Source organism: Monopterus albus, unplaced genomic scaffold (genome assembly GCF_001952655.1).
Source record: "Monopterus albus unplaced genomic scaffold, M_albus_1.0 scaffold413.1, whole genome shotgun sequence".
Taxonomy (NCBI): domain Eukaryota; kingdom Metazoa; phylum Chordata; class Actinopteri; order Synbranchiformes; family Synbranchidae; genus Monopterus; species Monopterus albus.
This window is the reverse complement of record NW_018128293.1, coordinates 201,557-221,545: the sequence shown is the minus strand read 5'-3', so window position 1 is coordinate 221,545 and position 19,989 is coordinate 201,557. Positions and strand designations below refer to the sequence as shown.

Below are 19,989 nucleotides of genomic sequence, written 5' to 3'. Positions count from 1 at the left end.
GGGATTACAGACCCCCAACCACCCCCCCCACCACTCCCCCACCCACGCCCACACAGACACATAAACACATAAACACACACTGTCATCTTCCCCCGCTCTGCCTTCCCCCTTCTCTTTTTGATGGGATCAGCTGAGCGCTACATCCTCCTCCTCCCCTACACCCGCTCTCTCTCTCTCTCTCTCTCTTCCTCTATCTCTCCCCCGGGGGACCGGGGTGCTCGGACTCTATAGTTATGGGCCGAGGCCATCTGTCACCGTGCGCATTCACGCAGCCACCAGAAGGCCGCAACATGTGCAGATACCTTCCCCAGCACCCACAGGCCTGCCCCCGCCAGCCGCAGCAACCCTCCCTCCCCATCACCCTGTGCACCCCCACCTCCTCCCTCACCCCACAACCATCACCAGCACCATCCAGCATCCCTAAGACCAGTACCCCACCCACCTGCCACACCCTCCTCCAGCACCAACAAGAAATACTGTCTGCATGTGAATCAGTGAATTAGTACCCTCCCAAACCTCCTGGAGCAATAACCCCCCCAACAAGTGTGTGTGTGCACGCACCACGCACGAGTACCTTTTTTTACACACGATGGATGTCCACCTTCCATAGCAGCTGAGTGTGAAGGGGTAGGCGATGTATGAGGTGGGGTGAGGGTAGGAGGAGAAGGTGAGGAGGGCAGCCCTGTGTGTGAGAAAGAGGGAGATCAGCTGATTGATCAAACTGATTGTGAAGAAGAGAAGGAAGGGAAGAAGGGGCCTGTGTGTGTGTCGGCCAGCCATACGGGTAGTCGTTGTGGTTTTTGTGGTTGCAAGGAGGGGAGGGGTGGGTGAGTGAGGTGGCTCTCAGGATCAGGCTCGTCTGTGGGACCCACGGGGGAGGACAATGGGAGTGATGGGGGTGGGGCGATTGTCACACGCTTTTGCTTTGTGGCTCTGTCAACAGGCGTGTGCCACGGGTGTCGTCTCACCTCCCCTCGCCTGCTACCCGACTCCGGGGAAGCACCGGCAGCCATGAGAACCGGGGCCCCGGGGCCTTTAATGAGGGGCGTGCTGTTTCTTATCAAAGATGGACAAGCCATCATTACAATCATCATTGGAGGCTGCACAATGGCGCACACCTCCCTCAGCTATGGATGGGAAAATCCTCATGCAGGGCCGCAGCAGGAGCGCACGGCAGTGGGGTCACACCCGAGAAACAGCACGAAAACCGTGACTGTGTCTATTTAATGAATCTGGTGAATCCGCATGGATCATCAGGTGCAACTGAAACAATTTCATTTCAAATAAAGTTTCCAAATGACCACTGATACGTTTAACTACTGCTGCTGCTGCTGAACTGTCACTTGTACTGGGCGTAAGTTTTTCATGGTCCAAATCAACCATGTTTGATGTGTGGCAGGAAAGATTCCCACAGGGCGGCCATGAAAATACTGTGCATACTGTCACATTTGGATTTAATGACCTCAGTGACCCTGGGAACTGATCTAAGTGATCAGGTGTTTGCAGTCTGAGTTCAACATTGTTCAACATCTTCTTGATCTTAAACTACCTTTAGGACTTTACGACTCTTCCTGTGCCTTGTAAAGATGCAACAGTTTGCAGAAAAAGACTAAACTGACTAGGCTCGTCCCATTATCCCATTTTAATCTGCTTTGATATTGTACTCCGCAGTTTAAGTGTGTGTTCCAGATTATTTGTGATACTGTTTTTAATATTTTATTTATGCTGGTTTATGTGTATTGTCGGCAACCCTGTAAAAACGGGTCCTGGAGAGAGCTAAGGAGCACAGGAAACAGACCATAACAGCAGAGCTGGCCTCTGATCATCTGGCATCAGAAAGCTTACAACAAGGGCAAACTGTCTCTTTGCAGTCAGAATAAATACTGTTTTAATCAATCTCTAATCAATAATCAATGTTTAGTCAAGTATAGTAATCAAATTATAAAGATTCAAGTTTAGATTTTAAAGCACTGATGGTTATGTGGAAAATCTGTGTGTAACTGATTGTTCAGCTGAAAGCGATAATGGGAACTTTTGTATTTCAAGCAGAAGTGGGTTTTCTGTCTTGTGTTAAGTATGAAGATAAGTTTTTTAATAAAGGGTAAGTAGAATCTGAGGCTGGATCTAACCGGTCAAAAGCAGTCATGAACAGTTACAAGAATCCTGAACGCAATATGCAAATGAGTTCTGAGGAACGACTGTGCAGGCCAAAAAAGGTATTAAGTGCAAATTGTGGCATCTGGTTGGATGAAGGGACTGAGTCTGCCGACCAGAACCCTTTAGAGACCCTGGCAGAAAGAGGAACGAGGGAGTCCTTCCACAGTCGGAGGCCCTGTCCGGTTGATTTCCTGACATCCAGAAGACCGAGGGACTGAAGGAACACAGCCGAAAGTGAACAGTTTAATCATATAATTTAACAATCAACAGCATTAATAGTATGCCAAACTTCTCAACGGTGTCTCAGAGAGTTAAAACAGGCAGTGGTAACCCAGCGGTGTTAACAAGCTGCCTGGCTGTGGATACCCCACGGGCACAAAACAAGCAGCACTTTAAACAAATATGGTCTTAAGTGTCCAGTGACACAGCTTTCATTGGTTATTTCAGACTAAATTTAACACTTCCTCAAAGAGCCAGAGTGTACTGGCTTATAAAAATTTCTCAGTACAGTGACATCTGAGGGTTAAGGAGGTAGCTGCCACAATAAACTGCAGGTTGTTATTTGGGAGGTTTGGGGTCTTATCCTGAATTAATAACATTAAAGAGGGAGGTCTGCAGGGAACTCTGTTCGCAGGTTCATGGTAGTCAATTACTGAGTGAATATCTCCGTCATACAACCTCAAGCAGTGTTTGGAGCTTTAATAGGTTTCAAATATGCCACCTTAGTGTGAGAGGTTAAGCTTTATTCCTATGTCCAGGGGTTAGCATATCATGGCCTTCATACAGTATACACATATATTATTGTTAGAATTGTTGATGTCAGGGCACCAGTGGGAATGAGAGCTTGCTCTAAGTGGGTTTCTTCCCTGAATAAATAAAGGTTGATGACAATGAGGAATCATACGTTACAATGGATCAGTTAGAAAAACAAGCTCTGAGAGAATAAAAATGCTGAGCAGTCACATCTCAACCCAACTGGACGCCAGTGTTCACCACGATCATCAATATTAAAACACCAAAGGAGGGAATATGTTTTGGAAGAGTGATGGAGCAACGAGCCACGAGCCCTGCAGCTGCTCAGCAGCGTCATGTGGAAGCTTGTCACCTTGTCAGGACATCATGTTGGTTTGGGAACAATCCCGAAAAGAACATAGCTGGTGGGGTGGGGGGCTGACGTTGGACAGATAAAGAATATGAATGTGACTTGATAAAGACCAGTATCGGCTTAAGGAGAATCAACACTGCCAGTTCTATGAGTTGAGAGCAAAGGGTGAAGTCTGGATTAGATTTTTCTGAGTGCATCTGTCAAAGTGAAAGTCATGCTCCTTTGAACTGGAAGAGCAAAGGGAAAATGTGCAACAAAGATTTTTTATCTTTGAACAAAAAGAGCCGTAGTGAACCCTCAGGTCTGGCCTCTGCGATCGGGCTTCATTTTCCTTTTGAGTCAGGACCACAAACCACGGTAAGTTGGACACCATCACACAGAAGTTATCTTTCGCTCTCATTCAGGGCTCTGTTTTATTTCCTCTGTGGGGGCTGGCAGTCAGATTTGTGTGGTTACTGTGTCACGCACCGTAACCCTGCTCCAGGTTTGTCATCATTAATGCTCGTCCAAAAAACGTGTTGCTCTGCTGTGGCCTTTCTCAAGAGTCTCCTCCAAGTCCTTTTTAATGCTCTGTGGCCCCAGCCACAGGGAGCATTGTCACAGCACTGAAGGTGGAGCTGACACTGGGAGGAGGTGTGTATGTGTATGCGTGGGGGGTGGGGGGCATGACGCTGCAGCAGTGGCAGCTGGCGGCCCAGCTTGCAGGGGTCATCTCTTCAGAATGGAGAGCTTTCCCCCTGGGGCCAGTGATTTAGGACAGGGCTCTCTGGACAGGAGGAGAGAGGACACTGGCTTTGGAGGAACGCACCCTCCCTTCCTTTCCTCCCACCTCCTTGCCTTGTCCTCTAAAGCTTCCCTGCTGGTTCCCGTGCTTCCTCCAGCTCCTCCACACACACACACACACACACTCCTGACACCCTCCCATCGTCCCACCGGGGCTAAGCTCTCTCCTGGGAGGCAGGCCTCTGGACGGGAGCATTCCTGAGGTGTGGAGTGTTAATGCTGGCTGGACACAATAGGGGGGCGACAACAGGTGCGTGTGGATCCCCTGTCCTCCAGCAGCAGCTGAGAGATAGGGACGGGGGCTATTATGGCACCATTATCCGCCACTGCTCCACCAGTGGGCTGTTGGACCTCTTCTCTCAAACAAAAACGAGGCTTTTTATGTGTAACCTGGTCTCGTACCCGCCCTGCTCCAACAAGCCTCTCTGTCATCCTCCTACCCCAGATAGCACCTGCCACCCCTGGGCCCCCCAAACAAGTCCAACAGCCACTTATCCTGAGACTGGATTCAATTCAGTTGAACCACTGCAATAAAACCTGAGCCCACTAGTGTGGAACACAGCACTTCATAGTGGAGCCATAGAAATCATCCAGGCGTCCACCTCTGTAACCCCCCTTCGTGTCCCTTTGAATTATGTTGTCTCAAATGAGCAGTCATACAGCAGATTGTTTGGTGCAGCCACTTGATATAACTGGTGACAATGCCTCTAACAGAGCGAGTGTCCTGGGGGGATAGGCAGTATTTGGTTACTGCATCCCTGATCTCTCCCCATTGTGGTTGGCTCTGGGTCCCATGGAAGGTTGAAAGGGGGTTTGGGGAGGGGGGAAATGTGCACATATGTGGGCCCACAACGCAGGTGCCTACATCTGTTCATTTCTGGGCAGATGCTCGTGGTCGTAGAGAAGAGAGGGAGAGTTGGAGCGAGAGAGGGGAGGTGGACTTCCTCCATCATTCATACTGGTGCTTGAGCCTGGATGGAACAAAATGAGAGTTAAGATCCCAGAAAAGATCCTTGTGTTTTGTTTTTGAATGCGCCACCTGAGCCTGTTTTTGTGGTTTCAACCTCATTTAAAGGCGTCTTGATAATAAATAAATAACTGATAATCACAGTCAGTGTAATTTCTCTTTGGGTTTTAGACTTTTAGTCAGATAAAACAAGTGATCTACAACAGGTCACCTGTGGCTCTGGGGAGGTGTGATGGGTCGTCTTCAGTGTTTTGAACTGGGCTATTTCACTGTGGACCACGGCGGTGAAGCGACAGACAGAGCAGCGCTGCAGAGCCGTGGTGCTGGGTCATCACAAACCTCCAGAGCAGCTTCAGTGCATCATCGGTTCCCCAGATTTGCATAATAGTGAAGGAGATCTCTGTCTAACACCTTGTTCCAAATCATCGCATCATTCACATAATGTCATCCTCATCAGACCACCCACTTGAGCCGCCGTGTTCTGGGGTTGAGGATGTATTATCCTGATCATAAATGACGGCCATGTGACACTGCTCAGCACTGGCACGGAGGTGTTTAACTACATGGGCAGCATATGGAAGTACAGCAACTACAGCAGTTTCTCCAGAGTTGTATTGAATTGTTTCTTATGTCACCCCGTATGGTCTCACTTTCCTTAACTTGGGCCTGTTCAGTTTCACTCTGTTCCCCCTTCACGTTTCTTTAAATCATGAATCGTCTGAACCTTCTATACTCTCTCCACAGTTGCATCCCCTCTCCCTCTCATCCATCTCTTCATTCACTCCGTTTTAACAATCCGACAGAGCAACAAGCAGCGCTCAGACTCGCACTGTTAATAACAGCAGCTGTGGATAAATGTGTGATTACAGGTTTGGAGTTGTGTGGAGATACTTTCACACCGACTTAACTCTAATGAAGCAACAAATATTTTAGATCTTTCACAGATGAAACCTTTTCATGAACTCTCATTAGGTCGAAGTGCTTCCAGTACTGATCCTACTGATGCTACTGTCTGATACTCAAAACAAAACTTTTAAAATCCTACAGTACCAGTGGTGGAAGAAGTACGCTGATTGTTTACTTAAGTAGAAATATCACAGCATAAAAATACTCAAATAAAAGTCCCGCATTCAAAATGGTATTTAATTAAACTTACTAAAGCATTAGCATCAAAATATACTTGAAGTAGCAAAAGTAGAAGTACTCATAAGACAGAATGTAGGCCTATATCATATTAATGCTATTTTAGCTACTTATAATTTGAATTACTGCTGGGTACTGTTAAGATGTTAATTATTGAATAGGCCTTTACTCATTGTATGAAACATGCTTTTGTTTTGAAGGACATTATTGTACATACTTCCGGTTATGTAAGAGAGCAAGAGAGTGTGAGGATTACTTCTTGAGAGAAGGAGCATAGAAAAGAGCTCTTATTATTATTTTCCAGACTGATGCCATTTCAGATCCACATGTTAAGTTGTATGTTTGTTGTAACAGAATAAACACCCCGGAGGAGGCTAAGCGTTAACACAACGTCTCTTATTACGAGCCAAAGGAGTGGACTGCGGACTGTGGACTGTCCAACAGGTACCTTGTGTATTTCCCACCAAGGGAAGTCTTACGATTATTTATTGATCTGATTTGAAAAGTAACTAGTAACTAAAGTTATCAAATAAATGTAGTGAAGTCAAAGTGTGAAGCAGCAGAAAATGAAAATACTCGAGTACAGATACCTCTGAACTGTACTTAGGTACAGTAGTTGAGTGTATGTACTTAGTTACTTCCCACCTCTGACTTTTAACGCTGAGGTTTTCGTTGACGCACGTTGAAGCCTTCACGTCATCACGTCATCATGGCACTAACCTGAGGATTGGTTGTGGGTAAACGTGTCACGCACAGTATCAGTTGATGATTTATGGATTTTATTCCTGTGGAGCCGCACATGTTGCGGTGCGTCACCGTGGGGTGCGCGGCACACGTGTTTTCATAAACACTGGCACGCGACTGGCAACGTACAGCTCCCTCTTTGGCCCCCTCACGCGCACACACACACTTGCGAACGGGTCTCTGGACCCCCCACGCAATTACTGTGGCACTCTCCCATTAACTTACAGCTTTGCACGTCTCCAGTAACAGCGACGTATGCAAATGAGACAGCAGCCCGGGCCGGGAGCCTCGAGGAGCCGTGGGAAGCCTCGGTAGCCTTGACGAGCCCTGGGGAGCCGCGGATCTGGCCTGTGGCCCCTTCCTCCAGCAGCTGGCCACAGTAATCTGATCCGGACACAAAGGAGCCTGTTGATCTCTGCGTCAGCAGGTAAAACAGGCGAAGACAGTCCAGGTCCGGTCTTAAATCATGGGTCTCCCAGAGACAAAGAACTGTGAAAATATTTGGAAACATCACGAGAACACTAACCTAACTGAGTTTCAAAGTGTAAGTCAATACAACAAAGCTGCCATAAACTCCCTGTGGAGCAGCCTGGAGTAATGTTAGTCCCCACGTGATCACCACAGTCCTTTTTGTTTGATGGTAGCAACATTTGTGTGCGTTAGTATTAAAGACTGGGGAGGTGTGCGTGAAAGCATGTCCTCCTGGGAAAGTGCTGATTCAGAACCTGCCATTTCCTTGAGGCCTTCTGTACGGCCTACACTTTAACACGAGTGGCCTCTATAAAGACCCCCCACCCCACCCAAACTCTGACAGCGTTGATCTTTAGATCATTATCATTTAGATCATTATAGATTATTATCGATTCCCCTCGATTATTATCGAACCAACAACCCCAGCACCATCATGGGGCTCGGCTCAGTGCGCTTCACCCGGGGCTGATGCTCATGCGTCAATAGCTATTCCCTGAACTGATGAGGTGTTAATGTAAAAACAATCAAATGATCACCATTCACCACGGTTTCACTCTTCCTCCTCCCCTTCCACAATCACCGCTTCATATGATCGATATCGTGTGATGCGCGCCGTGTTTACGTTCCCACGAGTGACCATGTGGTGTCTCCTCTTCGGGGGCCAAAAAAGTTAAAAACCTCCTGTCTTCCCCCTCGCCATATGGCCCCGGAGGGCCCATACCGTTACAGGTCCTTTAACATGCTTCCAGTTGAGAGTAGACGGAGCCCGGTGGACAGAGGCGCATAGAGACGTGCGCTTAGGGGCGGAGGAGGGAAGAGGGAGGGTAGCGGGGAAATAAACGTCGTTTTCTGGATGTGGAGGGGGGGCTAGTTAGTGGCAGATGGCTTGTAAGGGTCTGTCCGCGTCTGAAGGCGTGTCGTGGTCCTTCATTGAAGACCACCTTCCTCCCTCCCTCCTGCATTCACAATCAATGGAAATTAAAGCGCAGAGAATGGATGAATAGTCAAACCCTGAGTCACCCTTTTTTGTTTGGCGCAGCTACTGGTGGGCAGGAGTTAAACTACAGCAGCCCCCTACAGTAGCACTTTAGTTAAACAGTCAGAGCTCAGCCAGCGGCACCTCGGTCCGGAGGGACGGACAGTGTCAGGACAACGTGTCCAAACGGTTCCGTTTTACAGGTTCGGCTCCTGGTTGACTTGATTTCTAGTTTTGTTCAGCCTTTTGCTCAACTTTAAATCTAATCAACCCGCCCCCCGTGAGGTCACGTGACATACATGAAGGACAACTGACTTACTAAGGTGTATCGATATTGATTGGGTTAGATGTTAGGGTTTGATCAACCTGCTGGCAGAGAATTAGGGTTCACTTCATTTTAGAGGCAAACTGTTTAATCCCAGGTTCAATTTGGTTTCCGCTGCTTGTCTAGTTTTTATTCCTGATTTAGTTTTAGCCCTGTGGCTCAAGCCATGTGATGAATATAAACCGCGAAGCTGCAGATTTCATGACTTTACTGTTTGTGCAGACTGAGCGGCCCAAAGCTCAGATCTGTTCAACAGTGACACTTCATGAAAGTTGCCAAACGGCCTCTTAAGAATGAACGAGGTCTCTCCTTTGTCTGAGTGAAGATGGAGGTTCTTGTCTCTATCGGCGGTTAATTGTGATGGTCACGGTTCAGCCGGCGTCAGATTTAAAACACAGCGCGGTGAGAAACGAGAGATGGACATGTTTATTAATGGAGGAGGACTTGGTTGTTACTGCCATTTGACGCGCACATTTAGAGATACAGTGATGCAATGTACAGTACGTGCACAGCACCGTGCACCTCGCGTGAAGCTCAGGCTCCATTATACAGCAAGAAGGAACGATCACACATCAAATGAACGAGCTAATTAAGAAACCACCCCCACCTCCTGCTCCTTATTCATTGGCGCGTGCGCGCGCACACACACCCAGTTTTAACGCAGAAACTGAGACATAACACTGGCCCAGTTCTGGTTTTTCCTCCTGCTGCACAGAATTTAGTCAATAATTAAAGAAGAAAGTAAATATGTGCAATATTTGTCGCGTTGCATTTGCCTGGTGTCCAGTGATGTGTGCGTGTGCGTGTGAGGGCAGAAAGAGCACTGTGTATGGGGGCGTGTGGGCGCGCGTTCAGCCACGAGAGGCGCGCACACTCTGTTATTGAAGGGAGAGCAGGTGCTGGCCGAATTACCATACAGCTGAGGGGGGAGAGAGCAAACTTACTCCTTCACCACACACACACAATGACAAAAGTTCCCCCTCATGTTGGCCATGCGAGCGACTCCGGTGAGCGCGCGCCCCTGTGCATGCACGTACACATTTATACACGCGTTTTTTGTTTTCATCTTAGCCCGGAGAATGAGAAGAAGGGGAGAGCAAAATGAAAAAGCAGGAGTCCAGCCCCTCAAGTCGTTTACCTCACCGCACAGCTCTGCCAAGGAATGTTTTCTTTAGTCTTTTGATTCGATTCAAAGCATCAAATTCTTCCCACAACCAGAAATACCAAAATCTAGAGGGTGTGCATGCAGAGAAGGGAAGAGGGAGGAAGAGAAGGAGGGGTGTAAACAATTAACTGGGTTAGACTCTTTGGGGGAAGAGTTCTGAATCAGCTTCACACTGTTTTTGGCACTTCACCCAAAATATCTTAAGACACCAAAAACAAACAAGTTTCTCTAACGCTGCAACAGCTGGAGGGACCAATCGGCATCCTCATGGCATCTGTAGCTGTTCAAACCTTCCTGCATTCTGGCTTAGTGCAACTTTCTTAGCCATGTTTCTGACTGGAACACTTTGGGGCTATGACCTGCAAACAACAGCCAACGGTCTATTTTATGTTTTTGAGCTAATAAACTAATAATGGGCTCCCTTGAACGAAAAGGTGTAAGGCACCACTATGAATATGGACTAATATAAATCAGCAAAGTCTCGCCTCCGCCTGTAGGAGTCACAGCGTTCTGATGAAGTTTTTACTTCTTTTTACTGGGATAAATACTTCCACACATCTCTGTTTTGGGCTCTGCAGTGGAAACAAGGAGGCTGTTGGGGTGCGTGCGTGGGATCCTACTGTGGAGAGCCAGGCCAGATTGGGAGGTGAAGTCAGTGAGGAGGTGGAGGAGGGGTCCATTTGCATGTTATTACCATAGCATGTGCCAGGCCGTATATAACAGGCTGCAGGCGGCCTTTGCTGGAGACAGACGCACAGTTCACAGTAAGGGAAGACACTGGGAGGCAGAGGGAAGCATGTTGGACCAGTGACAAATCTGTCTCTGGGCTACTCCAAGACCTTCTCTCAAAAATCTGCTTTCTAATATTTGACAAAACAAGGAACCCATCATTTCCTTTTACGCACTGGATTAACGCTTTATAACGGAACTGGACCACTTCTCATTTTTGCGCACTCACACAAGTTCACATTATCCCACTTTGTGATCTTTTTGTCAGTTATTATCTTTAAGGGTTTGGGATATATCCTTTATTGCTCACTGGGACATGAATGAGAGCGGCGTGGCTGACGGCGGCAGCAGTTGATGAGAAAACTCCGTAAAGCCGAGCCCCAGACGTTTTACTTTATTTATTTATTATTTATTATGTATTTATTGAATATGGGGCGCGTCGTCCTGCTGACTCTTGCCGTCATGTCCATGTTGCTGTGCCAGGTAAGATTCTTCCCAATAATGAACCATCAACCCACACCATACACCACACACGCGCGGGACTGTATGTAGAGGTAATTATAATAAGCTGCTTTCCTCCGCAGGGGTTGTGCTCGGGAGTTTTTGAGCTGAAGTTGCAGGAGTTCCTAAACAAGAAGGGGGTACAGGGCAACAGAAACTGCTGTAAAGGTGGCCTGGCCTCGTCTTTCCAGCAGCAGTGCGAATGTAAAACCTTCTTCAGGATCTGCCTCAAGCACTACCAGCCCAACGCCTCCCCGGAGCCTCCGTGCACCTACGGCAGCGCAGTGACGCCCGTGCTCGGCTCCAACTCGTTCCAGGTCCCCGACGCCATCCCGGAGAACTCATTCACAAACCCCATCAGGATTAACTTCGGCTTCACGTGGCCGGTAAGTGCAGCCATCGCTGCTCACTTCACCACATTAGAAGTGAACTCGACCAAATCGCGCCTTTTAGTAAATCTGTGCGTAAAAACGCGCCGAGACTCAACTTCTGACCTCAACTTCAGGCTGAGAGCACAGAATGTTTACAGGTATTCAGTTTCACCAGATCAGGTTATGCAGTTTGTATTCAGCACAGTGAGTGTATGGCACAGCCGCCTCGGGCCTTTGCTTGATGTTATCGCCACCTCTCCGCCGGCCACCTGTCTCATGAAGCCATTTGTGTTCCCAGGGGACCTTCTCGCTGATCATTGAGGCATTACACACCGACTCCAAAGACGACCTCTCCACAGGTAGGAAATTAACACGCTTCTCTATCACATTTTTAGACTTTTACACACTTTTCCACCCTTTAACCCCTCCCTTGTGTGTTTTAGAGACCCCAGACCGCGTTATCAGCACCATGACCACCCAGAGACGTCTGACGGTGGGAGAGGAGTGGTCCCAGGACGTGCACACCGGCGGCCCGACGGAGCTCAAGTACTCATACCGGTTCGTTTGCGATGAGCACTACTACGGGGACGGCTGCTCGGTGTTCTGCCGGCCAAGAGACGACGCCTTCGGCCACTTCACCTGTGGAGAGCGTGGAGAGATTGTGTGCGACGCTGGGTGGAAGGGACAATACTGCACTGAACGTGAGTAATAAAACGTTGATTGTATTTTAGGAGCATCTGTACAAATATGTTGGGTGGTGGAAACGACCCAGTAAACAAATATGGCATATAGAAGGTAAAACTGGAGGTAAAACACCAAGTTGCTTTTAACTTGATGTAAAACAGGTTACTACATAAAATGAGTTTTATTTGGTGGAACTGTAGGAAATGTCTCCAAAGTTCATTTCTAACCAGGTCCTCTGAGTGCCGTTAGACGGCAACTTGTGCGTAAACACCCCCCAACCCCACCCACGCACACACACACGACCACTTGATTTATTCTAAGGAAAGTTTTGGGGAATAATCTCACGCGTGCCATAAATTTACATGCTGCCGTCCCATTCGTTGCTCCCGGAGTGGGCCGTGGGCAGCTGCCGGCAGAGAGGAGACAATGGAGCAGCTGTCGCGCACTGGCAACACACTCGCCAGCTGTCCACTCTTATCTGCCCCAATCCGGGACATTAAGGGGAGTGTGTGTATGTGTGTGTGCACAGAATGAGAAAAAGAGTTGACCCGCAGGGAAGAAGAAAAAAAAGGAGGTGCGGGTTGAGGGGGTCTGTGTGTGAGTGTGTGCGCGCCCACTCCTTTGTCTCAACACTGTTAGGCAGAAAATTCTTCCATGGTGATAAGGAGGAGTTTAAGGAAGCAGCTAATGGTTTTAGGAGCCCCTCCCTTCTTTTACTTTAATGACTTGTTTAGAGTTAGGTGATAAGTTTTAATTCTCCAAAAGCAAAACCACACAGAGAACCTTCATTTATCTTAAGATATCTTCTGCCTCTGTTTCTGAAAAGTGTCTTTCCTATCTTTCCCTGTACAGCAATTTGTCTGCCGGGCTGCGATGAAGAGCACGGCTTCTGCGAGAAACCTGGAGAGTGCAAGTAAGTCGCCTCCAACAGTTCACTGAGGCATTAATTAATTAGTAGGACACATGAGGTAATGTGAGTGGACTGACCGGTGTTCCCTCCTAATTGGAACAACAACAGGTGCAGAGTGGGATTCAAAGGCCGCTACTGCGACGAGTGCATTCGTTACCCGGGCTGCCTCCATGGGACCTGCCAGCAGCCCTGGCAGTGCAACTGTCAGGAGGGATGGGGGGGGCTCTTCTGCAACCAAGGTGAGGAGAGACAGTGATAAGAGTTGGGGGGTGGGGGAGTCGAGGCATCCAGGGTAAAGCTGGGACAGACATGGTCAAAAGTCCTCAGATGAGTCAACAGCATGTCAGCGTGAAACAGGTTAAAATATCTGAAACACTCTAAACAATCTCAGTTTTCAATTTTCACACAGATAGACGACAAGCTAATGAATCAGTGCTCTCCTTTGTCTAGGTTAGCTGCAAATGACCAGAACCACGATTACTGGGTTGAGATAGCAGATAGGTAGTTCTTGTGCCTTTCACCAAGTACAGGGTTTGAAAATAGTGTGGGATCTTTGCAGCATGTTACTTCTCTGGTCCGTCTTCTGTAAACCTGTTTGATAAAGGTAAAAAGTATGTACAGAGAGAGAGACATGGAAGAGAAAGTTAGTCAGACATCAAGATACCAGCACAAAAGGTTCCACACTGTGGTAAAGAAAGAGCACAGAGCAGCAGCTGTCTCCGGGTGAACAGCAAGGACAGAAGGCCAGGCACAGGAAACAAAAAAACCACTGGAAGAAGAGAGAGTCAAGTGTGTCGGAGGACAAAAAGACATTCTGTCGCTGCTGCCGTTGTCCTGCCATGTGTTGTGCTGCGCCTAATCCACATGTGCTGCTGTGCTTTCCCAGATCTCAACTACTGCACTCACCACAAGCCCTGCATGAATGGAGCCACTTGTAGCAACACCGGTCAGGGCAGCTACACCTGTTCCTGCAGGCCCGGCTTCACTGGGGCCAGCTGTGAGGTCCAGGTCAATGAATGTGCTGGAAACCCCTGCCGCAATGGAGGGAGCTGCACTGTAAGTGTTGTGTGCTCTTCTTACATAAACTTGGAATAAAGACAGAGATGCCCTGTGAGCGGAGGCTCAGTGCCAGTGCTGTTTGAAAGCACCTTTGTCACATTTTGTCCCTTCTCTTCCATCTTTTCTGTCTCTCTACACGCTTTGCAACTTCACATTACACCAGAGAAGCCACCGCATATCGAAACATTACTAAACAATCAGATACAGTGTGGAGCTGGAATTCTAAAGATTACAGTTCATAGCAGCTGCTGTTGTGAGACAGATCTTGATGCCACGGCTGTTCTATTTTTTCCCCACAGGATTTGGAAAACACATATACCTGCTCTTGCCCTCACGGTTTCTATGGCAACAACTGCGAGCTGAGTGCCATGACGTGCGCAGATGGGCCCTGCTCCAACGGTGGCCGCTGTTCTGACAACCCTGACGGAGGCTACTTCTGCCAGTGTCCCACGGGATACGCAGGGTTCAACTGCGAGAAGAAGATTGACCACTGCACCTCCAGCCCCTGCTCCAATGGTGAGAGGCACTGGCTGACACGACGTGCCACAGCAAACTATGTGCTGGCTTCTTTGACAAACACTGATGCCAGGCCTCTTCTCTGTTCACAGGTGCACGTTGTGTGGATCTTGTCAACTCATACCTGTGTCAGTGTCCAGATGGTTTCACTGGCATGAACTGCGACCACACCGGGGATGAGTGTTCGATGTACCCTTGCCAAAACGGTGGGACGTGCCAAGAGGGTCCTAACGGCTACACCTGCACCTGCCCACCAGGATACACTGGCCGCAACTGCAGCTCACCCATCAGCCGCTGTGAACACAACCCTTGTCACAACGGCGCCACCTGCCACGAGAGAAACAATCGATACGTCTGCGCCTGTGTCCCTGGCTACGGTGGCCGGAACTGCCAGTTCCTGCTTCCAGAGCACGCTGCCATCCAAGGGTCAGAGGTGCCCTGGATGGCTGTTGGGTCTGGTGTGGCCCTGGTGTTGCTGCTGCTGGCAGGATGTGCTGTACTTGTTGGATTTTTCCGTTCCAAAGTCCAGCGTGGCGGTCAGGTTGAAACCGTCGGTGAGGGAGAGACAATAAACAACCTGACTAACAACTGTCACCGCAGTGACAGAGACCTGGCGGTCAGCGTGATGCTGATGCCTGGTGTGAAAAATATCAACAAGAAGATGGACTTCTGCAGCAGTGACCCTGATGAAGGGTCTTCACCGGGGAGGAGCAGCAGCTACAAGAGCCGCCATCCGCCCGCAGACTACAACCTCGTACGCGAGGTCAACTATGAGCAGGCGGCTAAAGAGGCCATGCTGGAGGCGGCCTGCGAGGACAAGTGCCAATCCCCAGACTCGTTTGAGTTTGAGAAGAAACGCAGCAAACGCTTAAAATGGTAAGTGCTCGATTAACAGTCACAAAAACTGAAACTTAGTCTGCAGGTACGACAAAGCTAACGTCTGTTTTTCCTTCTGTCCCAAAGCGATGCATCAGAAAAGAAAGCCCCAGAAATGTCCGCATGTGCGGACACCAAGTACAAATCTGTGTTTGTGATGTCAGAGGAGAAGGACGAATGTATAATTGCAACTGAGGTGAGTTTTCTACATTCGATTTTGCCTTAATGTCCAGTGTAAAGACTTTTCTGTCTGTGGTCATTTGGCCAACAAACACTAAACTTAGTGTTTTTGTATCTCCAGGTGTAACGAGCCACCAGTGGGCTGCCCGTTGCTCATTTGTTCTATGGGAGAGTTTTTACACTCCCTGAGATGCTGCTCTAACCCTAGGGGGAGGTGTCCCGCCTTCAGACTGCTGCTGGTACTGAGACGTTTAACTGATATTCAGAGTGAGCTGGTTCTCTACTGGAAACTAAGCGCAGGCAGCGGCGGCCTGTGGGATAAGAACTGGCAGGGTAAAAAAAAAAAAAAAGTTTACTGTTAAAAGTAAACTGCTGTTTAGCTTTCTGTTCTGCCTTTTATCAAGGAGTGTGGGTAAAAATAAAATAAGGGACACAACGTTCGATGCTACGATGTTTGTTGCTGCGACATTTGCACCCAGACCTTTTCTCTACCCCACACGCCGTCGCCGAGCGCAAGAACTGCATCAGACGGTGGATGTTTGGCCATAGTGGCCTGTTCTTCATCAGGCTGTTCACGTGGGCTGTACAGCTGTGAAGACTGTATGTACACTGTGTTAACTGAAGTGTTTTCTTCCCTAAGCCCTCCAAACCATTTGTGACATAGTGTTGTTCAGTTCTTCGTTTCTGTTTTTTGGGGCATGAATACTTTGTCTTAATAAATAAATAAATTAAAAAAACATTTAAGTTGCTTTTTGATACAAAATCTTTTTGTAAAATAAAGAAAAAAGTTATGATTTAAAATTATGATTTAATTTAAGTTAATTTAATGATTTTGAGTTATTTTTATTTTGTATTGTATATTTGTGATGTTATGATTATTTAAGTTGCTTTTTTAAATGTTATTTGCAAAGGCACTTCAGGTCAATGGGACTTTTTTTTAAGAAAATGTTATTTAAGAGGGATTGTATTGTACAAATTGTTACGTTACCGTCTCCTTTACTGTTTGTGAATGAAGGAATTAGCCAAGACTATTTTTCCAAATAAATATTACTAAACGTGAAATTTTAATTGCGTCCAACTTTTGTTTTGTCCATCTGCACGCACTCCAGAAAACACTTTGTTAGGGGTCTGCGAGCAAAGTTAATCAGTAACATCTGTTGTCTTTCCCTGGTGACCCCATGGTGGGCTTTTCTATGCCGACGCTGTTGGCTACTGCCAGAAGTTGAAAGTGTCTCCCTGGAGATGGGAGAGGGGCCTTTTCATAAAAAACAATGTCCCCACGCTGGATTTACCGCTCCTGCTTCTCCTCCTAAAGAACAAGTCAGGTAATTCATGGCTCTAAAATTCAAATCAATGTAGAGTAACGCCTACTGGACATTCAACTCTTTGGGTTTTGGTTTTCCACCAAAAAATCTCTTTAGTGGCTTTTCCACTTCTAATGCAGCTAAAGGTTTTTCTTTTCAGGGTCATAACTGAATGCAGCAGTCACACTGTATACAAGTAGAGACTTCACACTGTTCGGTTTGCGTGCTATGCCTTCCTCGCTACCACCTCTTTAACTTCCCCTCAATTTTCCTTTTAATTGCCCCACAAAGACGCTGACTGTGCTTGGACACAAGTAACTGTAAATCATCGTCTCAGCAGAGTTGGACTGTGCTGGGGTTTATAACGCAGTGGCATTATGGGAACAGACTTCAGCAGACAATGATGGAATTGACAATGGGGCACACAAAAGGCCACCCTTGGGAGAGCCTGCGTGTCCCTCGGCATGCTGGGAGAGACGGAGTAACAGGAACAGATGTTGTTGAGTAACAGATGCCTTCTGGCCAGAGTTCAGCCACGAACCGAGCAGATGTTCAAAGGGCTGAGTCCAAGAAAAGGCAGCTTTCACACTGTGTTTCTGTTTCATTTGCTGGGATGTGGAGAAACGGCAGATACAGACTTTTGTGTTGGCTGATGAAGACAAAGACACTACAGTACGGCTGCAGTGACAGGAAGGTGTTGAGTGAACACTCTGAGCAGGAAAGGTTGTTTTATATTTGAAACATTTAACTGGAAATCAGCAGCTTGTGAATGACAAACACTGTGGAAAGTTGGTCGGAGGTTCAAATCTCGGTGCCAGCAGTCCATGTGTCGAAGTGTCCTTGGGCAAGGCGCTGAACCCCCCCGTTGCCCCTGAATATTAGAGCCATTGGTTGAGGTGGTGTCGCAGATGGCTGCCATCGGTTCTGTACTGGAAATAAATTCCTTGTGTGTAACATACTTGGCCAATAAAGGTGATTATCCTGATTATCCTTATATTTATATTTCTTGTTTTGTCTAACCAACCATTCAAAACACAAAGATAAAAAAAACAAGCAGATGTTCACATTAGAGTATCTGTGACCAGTGAACCTTTGGCATTTTACTTCAATATTATTTCAGTTGAATGATTAATTAACCAGCTAATTGTTTCATCTCTACTACAAAAAAGTTAAATTACATTGGAAACCTTACATATTTTTATGCACAAACCTTTTCTCCTAACTGTGATCACCTTTGCCATATCCCCTTAGGGTTGACATGAATCATTTCCCCAGTGCACAGCTCAGCGGAGTCTGCGCTTTCCCTCATTTGTCGCCGATTCTGTGACATAACGGCAAAGCTCAAGCATTTGCATGCATTTGAAATGGAAGTCACAATTAATGATTCCTTGGTTGACCTCATATCATAATCTGATATTCACATGAGGTCAACCAAGGAATTAAACAGTATGAAGTTTATTTTACATTAAAAAGTACAAGTACATGGAATTTTGTAATTACATTAGGTGGTTGTGAAGACAAATGTAAATGCAGTGAAATATGAAAACAGGATATCAGAAGACTGGGCGTAACCCAGATACTGCTTCATGAAAGACTACCACGTCGTGTTGTGTTGACTGAACAAGGAAATCTTAACGCCACGCTGTGGCTGTCAAATGTGCAACTGAAGAAAGTTACAAGAATGGAGGTTTGAGCATAAAAGAAAACTGACTAAAGCAGACCTATATGCAAACGGAGAAATGAACCTCACACATTAACTACACTAAAACCAAAACACAATTTGTCTACCCACACACAAACCCTTCCTTCTTCTCTAAACGAGCAAGGCAGAAAATTAACACAGGTCACAACCCAAACAAAGCTAAACGACGGCTGCAGACGTTCACTGACATTAATTCATGGGGAATTTCGGGTGAGCTCTATCAATTTATAAATAAAGCCATAAATTAATATTATGCATTAAAGGTGCCAATCAATTTTATACCAAAACATTACAAATCTTCCTTGTTTCATTAATTTTACAGCCTGCACAGAATCACTATTTTGAAAAACTAAATTATTTTGCTAAAAATTCATAATAATGCAACCGACTTGTTGCTAAAGCCGTAGCTAACAGCATGCTAACAAGCTAGCACGGTAACATGCAACTGTTAGCATATAGCCAGCATTCTAATGGGTTCCTCAATCAGAAAAAAAAAAGATAAATAATCGTAAATGTTTTGATAAATCTTTGAAAAAGGTTGTATACTAATGTCTTTGTCATCACAGTTCAGAGATGTACTGTGGACCGAAGTTGAAGTGATAAGCCAACACTAACTTGCATGACCAAAACACTACTGCAAATGTAAACTGAACGGAGAAACATTACACAGCAACAAAACACTAAATATTTTTGTAACATCTGTATATATTGCGTTCATGTTGTATTTTTATTTGCTTCCTTCACCTGCTGCTTTAAAGTACCTTAGATTTGTGTTACTGCCTATTTAGATTTGTGTTATTGCTCATCTACTTTATATTTCACTTGTTTTATGTGGCATTCATGTGGACGGCAAAACTGTGCAAATGACAAATAAACACTTTGACCTTGATTAATATAATATCGTTATGTTTTAACCCTTGTGCTCTGTTCGGGTCTGTGCACAAGAGCACAAGGGTTAACTTGGGTAGCCACAAATTGCTCTGCGCCGTACGGCTTTTGTAGTTTTGTAGCCACCCCAAGATTTTCACTGCCCCCCAGGCACCGCTAGTAATACAGCAGGAGTTTACGTTGTGTAGTTGCTACTTGAGTAAAGGATCTGAATACTGTTTTACTTCTGAATACACCTACTCCTGTATGAACATATTACATTATTTAAATTTTTAGAAAAATCTGGCAAATTTTGATCAAATAAAATTAATAACAGTAAAGAATTAGCTACCAACTTTGAAAAGGTGAAAGCTTTTGATATGCTGGTGTTTCAGAGTCACCCACACACACCCACACACACACACACACACACACACACTTCAGCTGAACACAC

General features: G+C 46.6%; 1 protein-coding gene across 1 annotated transcript; it reads left to right on the top strand.

Moving 5' to 3' along the window:
- Window positions 1–10,976: 10,976 nt before the first annotated feature.
- On the top strand, window positions 10,977–16,399 carry dla (deltaA). The gene is made up of 11 exons (XM_020586552.1): window positions 10,977–11,048; window positions 11,150–11,452; window positions 11,736–11,796; window positions 11,881–12,138; window positions 12,974–13,034; window positions 13,140–13,270; window positions 13,918–14,087; window positions 14,390–14,606; window positions 14,699–15,482; window positions 15,570–15,678; window positions 15,784–16,399. The coding sequence occupies exons 1-11, from the start codon at window positions 10,980–10,982 to the stop codon at window positions 15,787–15,789; spliced, it is 2,169 nt and encodes a 722-aa protein (XP_020442208.1). The 5' UTR covers window positions 10,977–10,979; the 3' UTR covers window positions 15,790–16,399.
- Window positions 16,400–19,989: the final 3,590 nt, after the last annotated feature.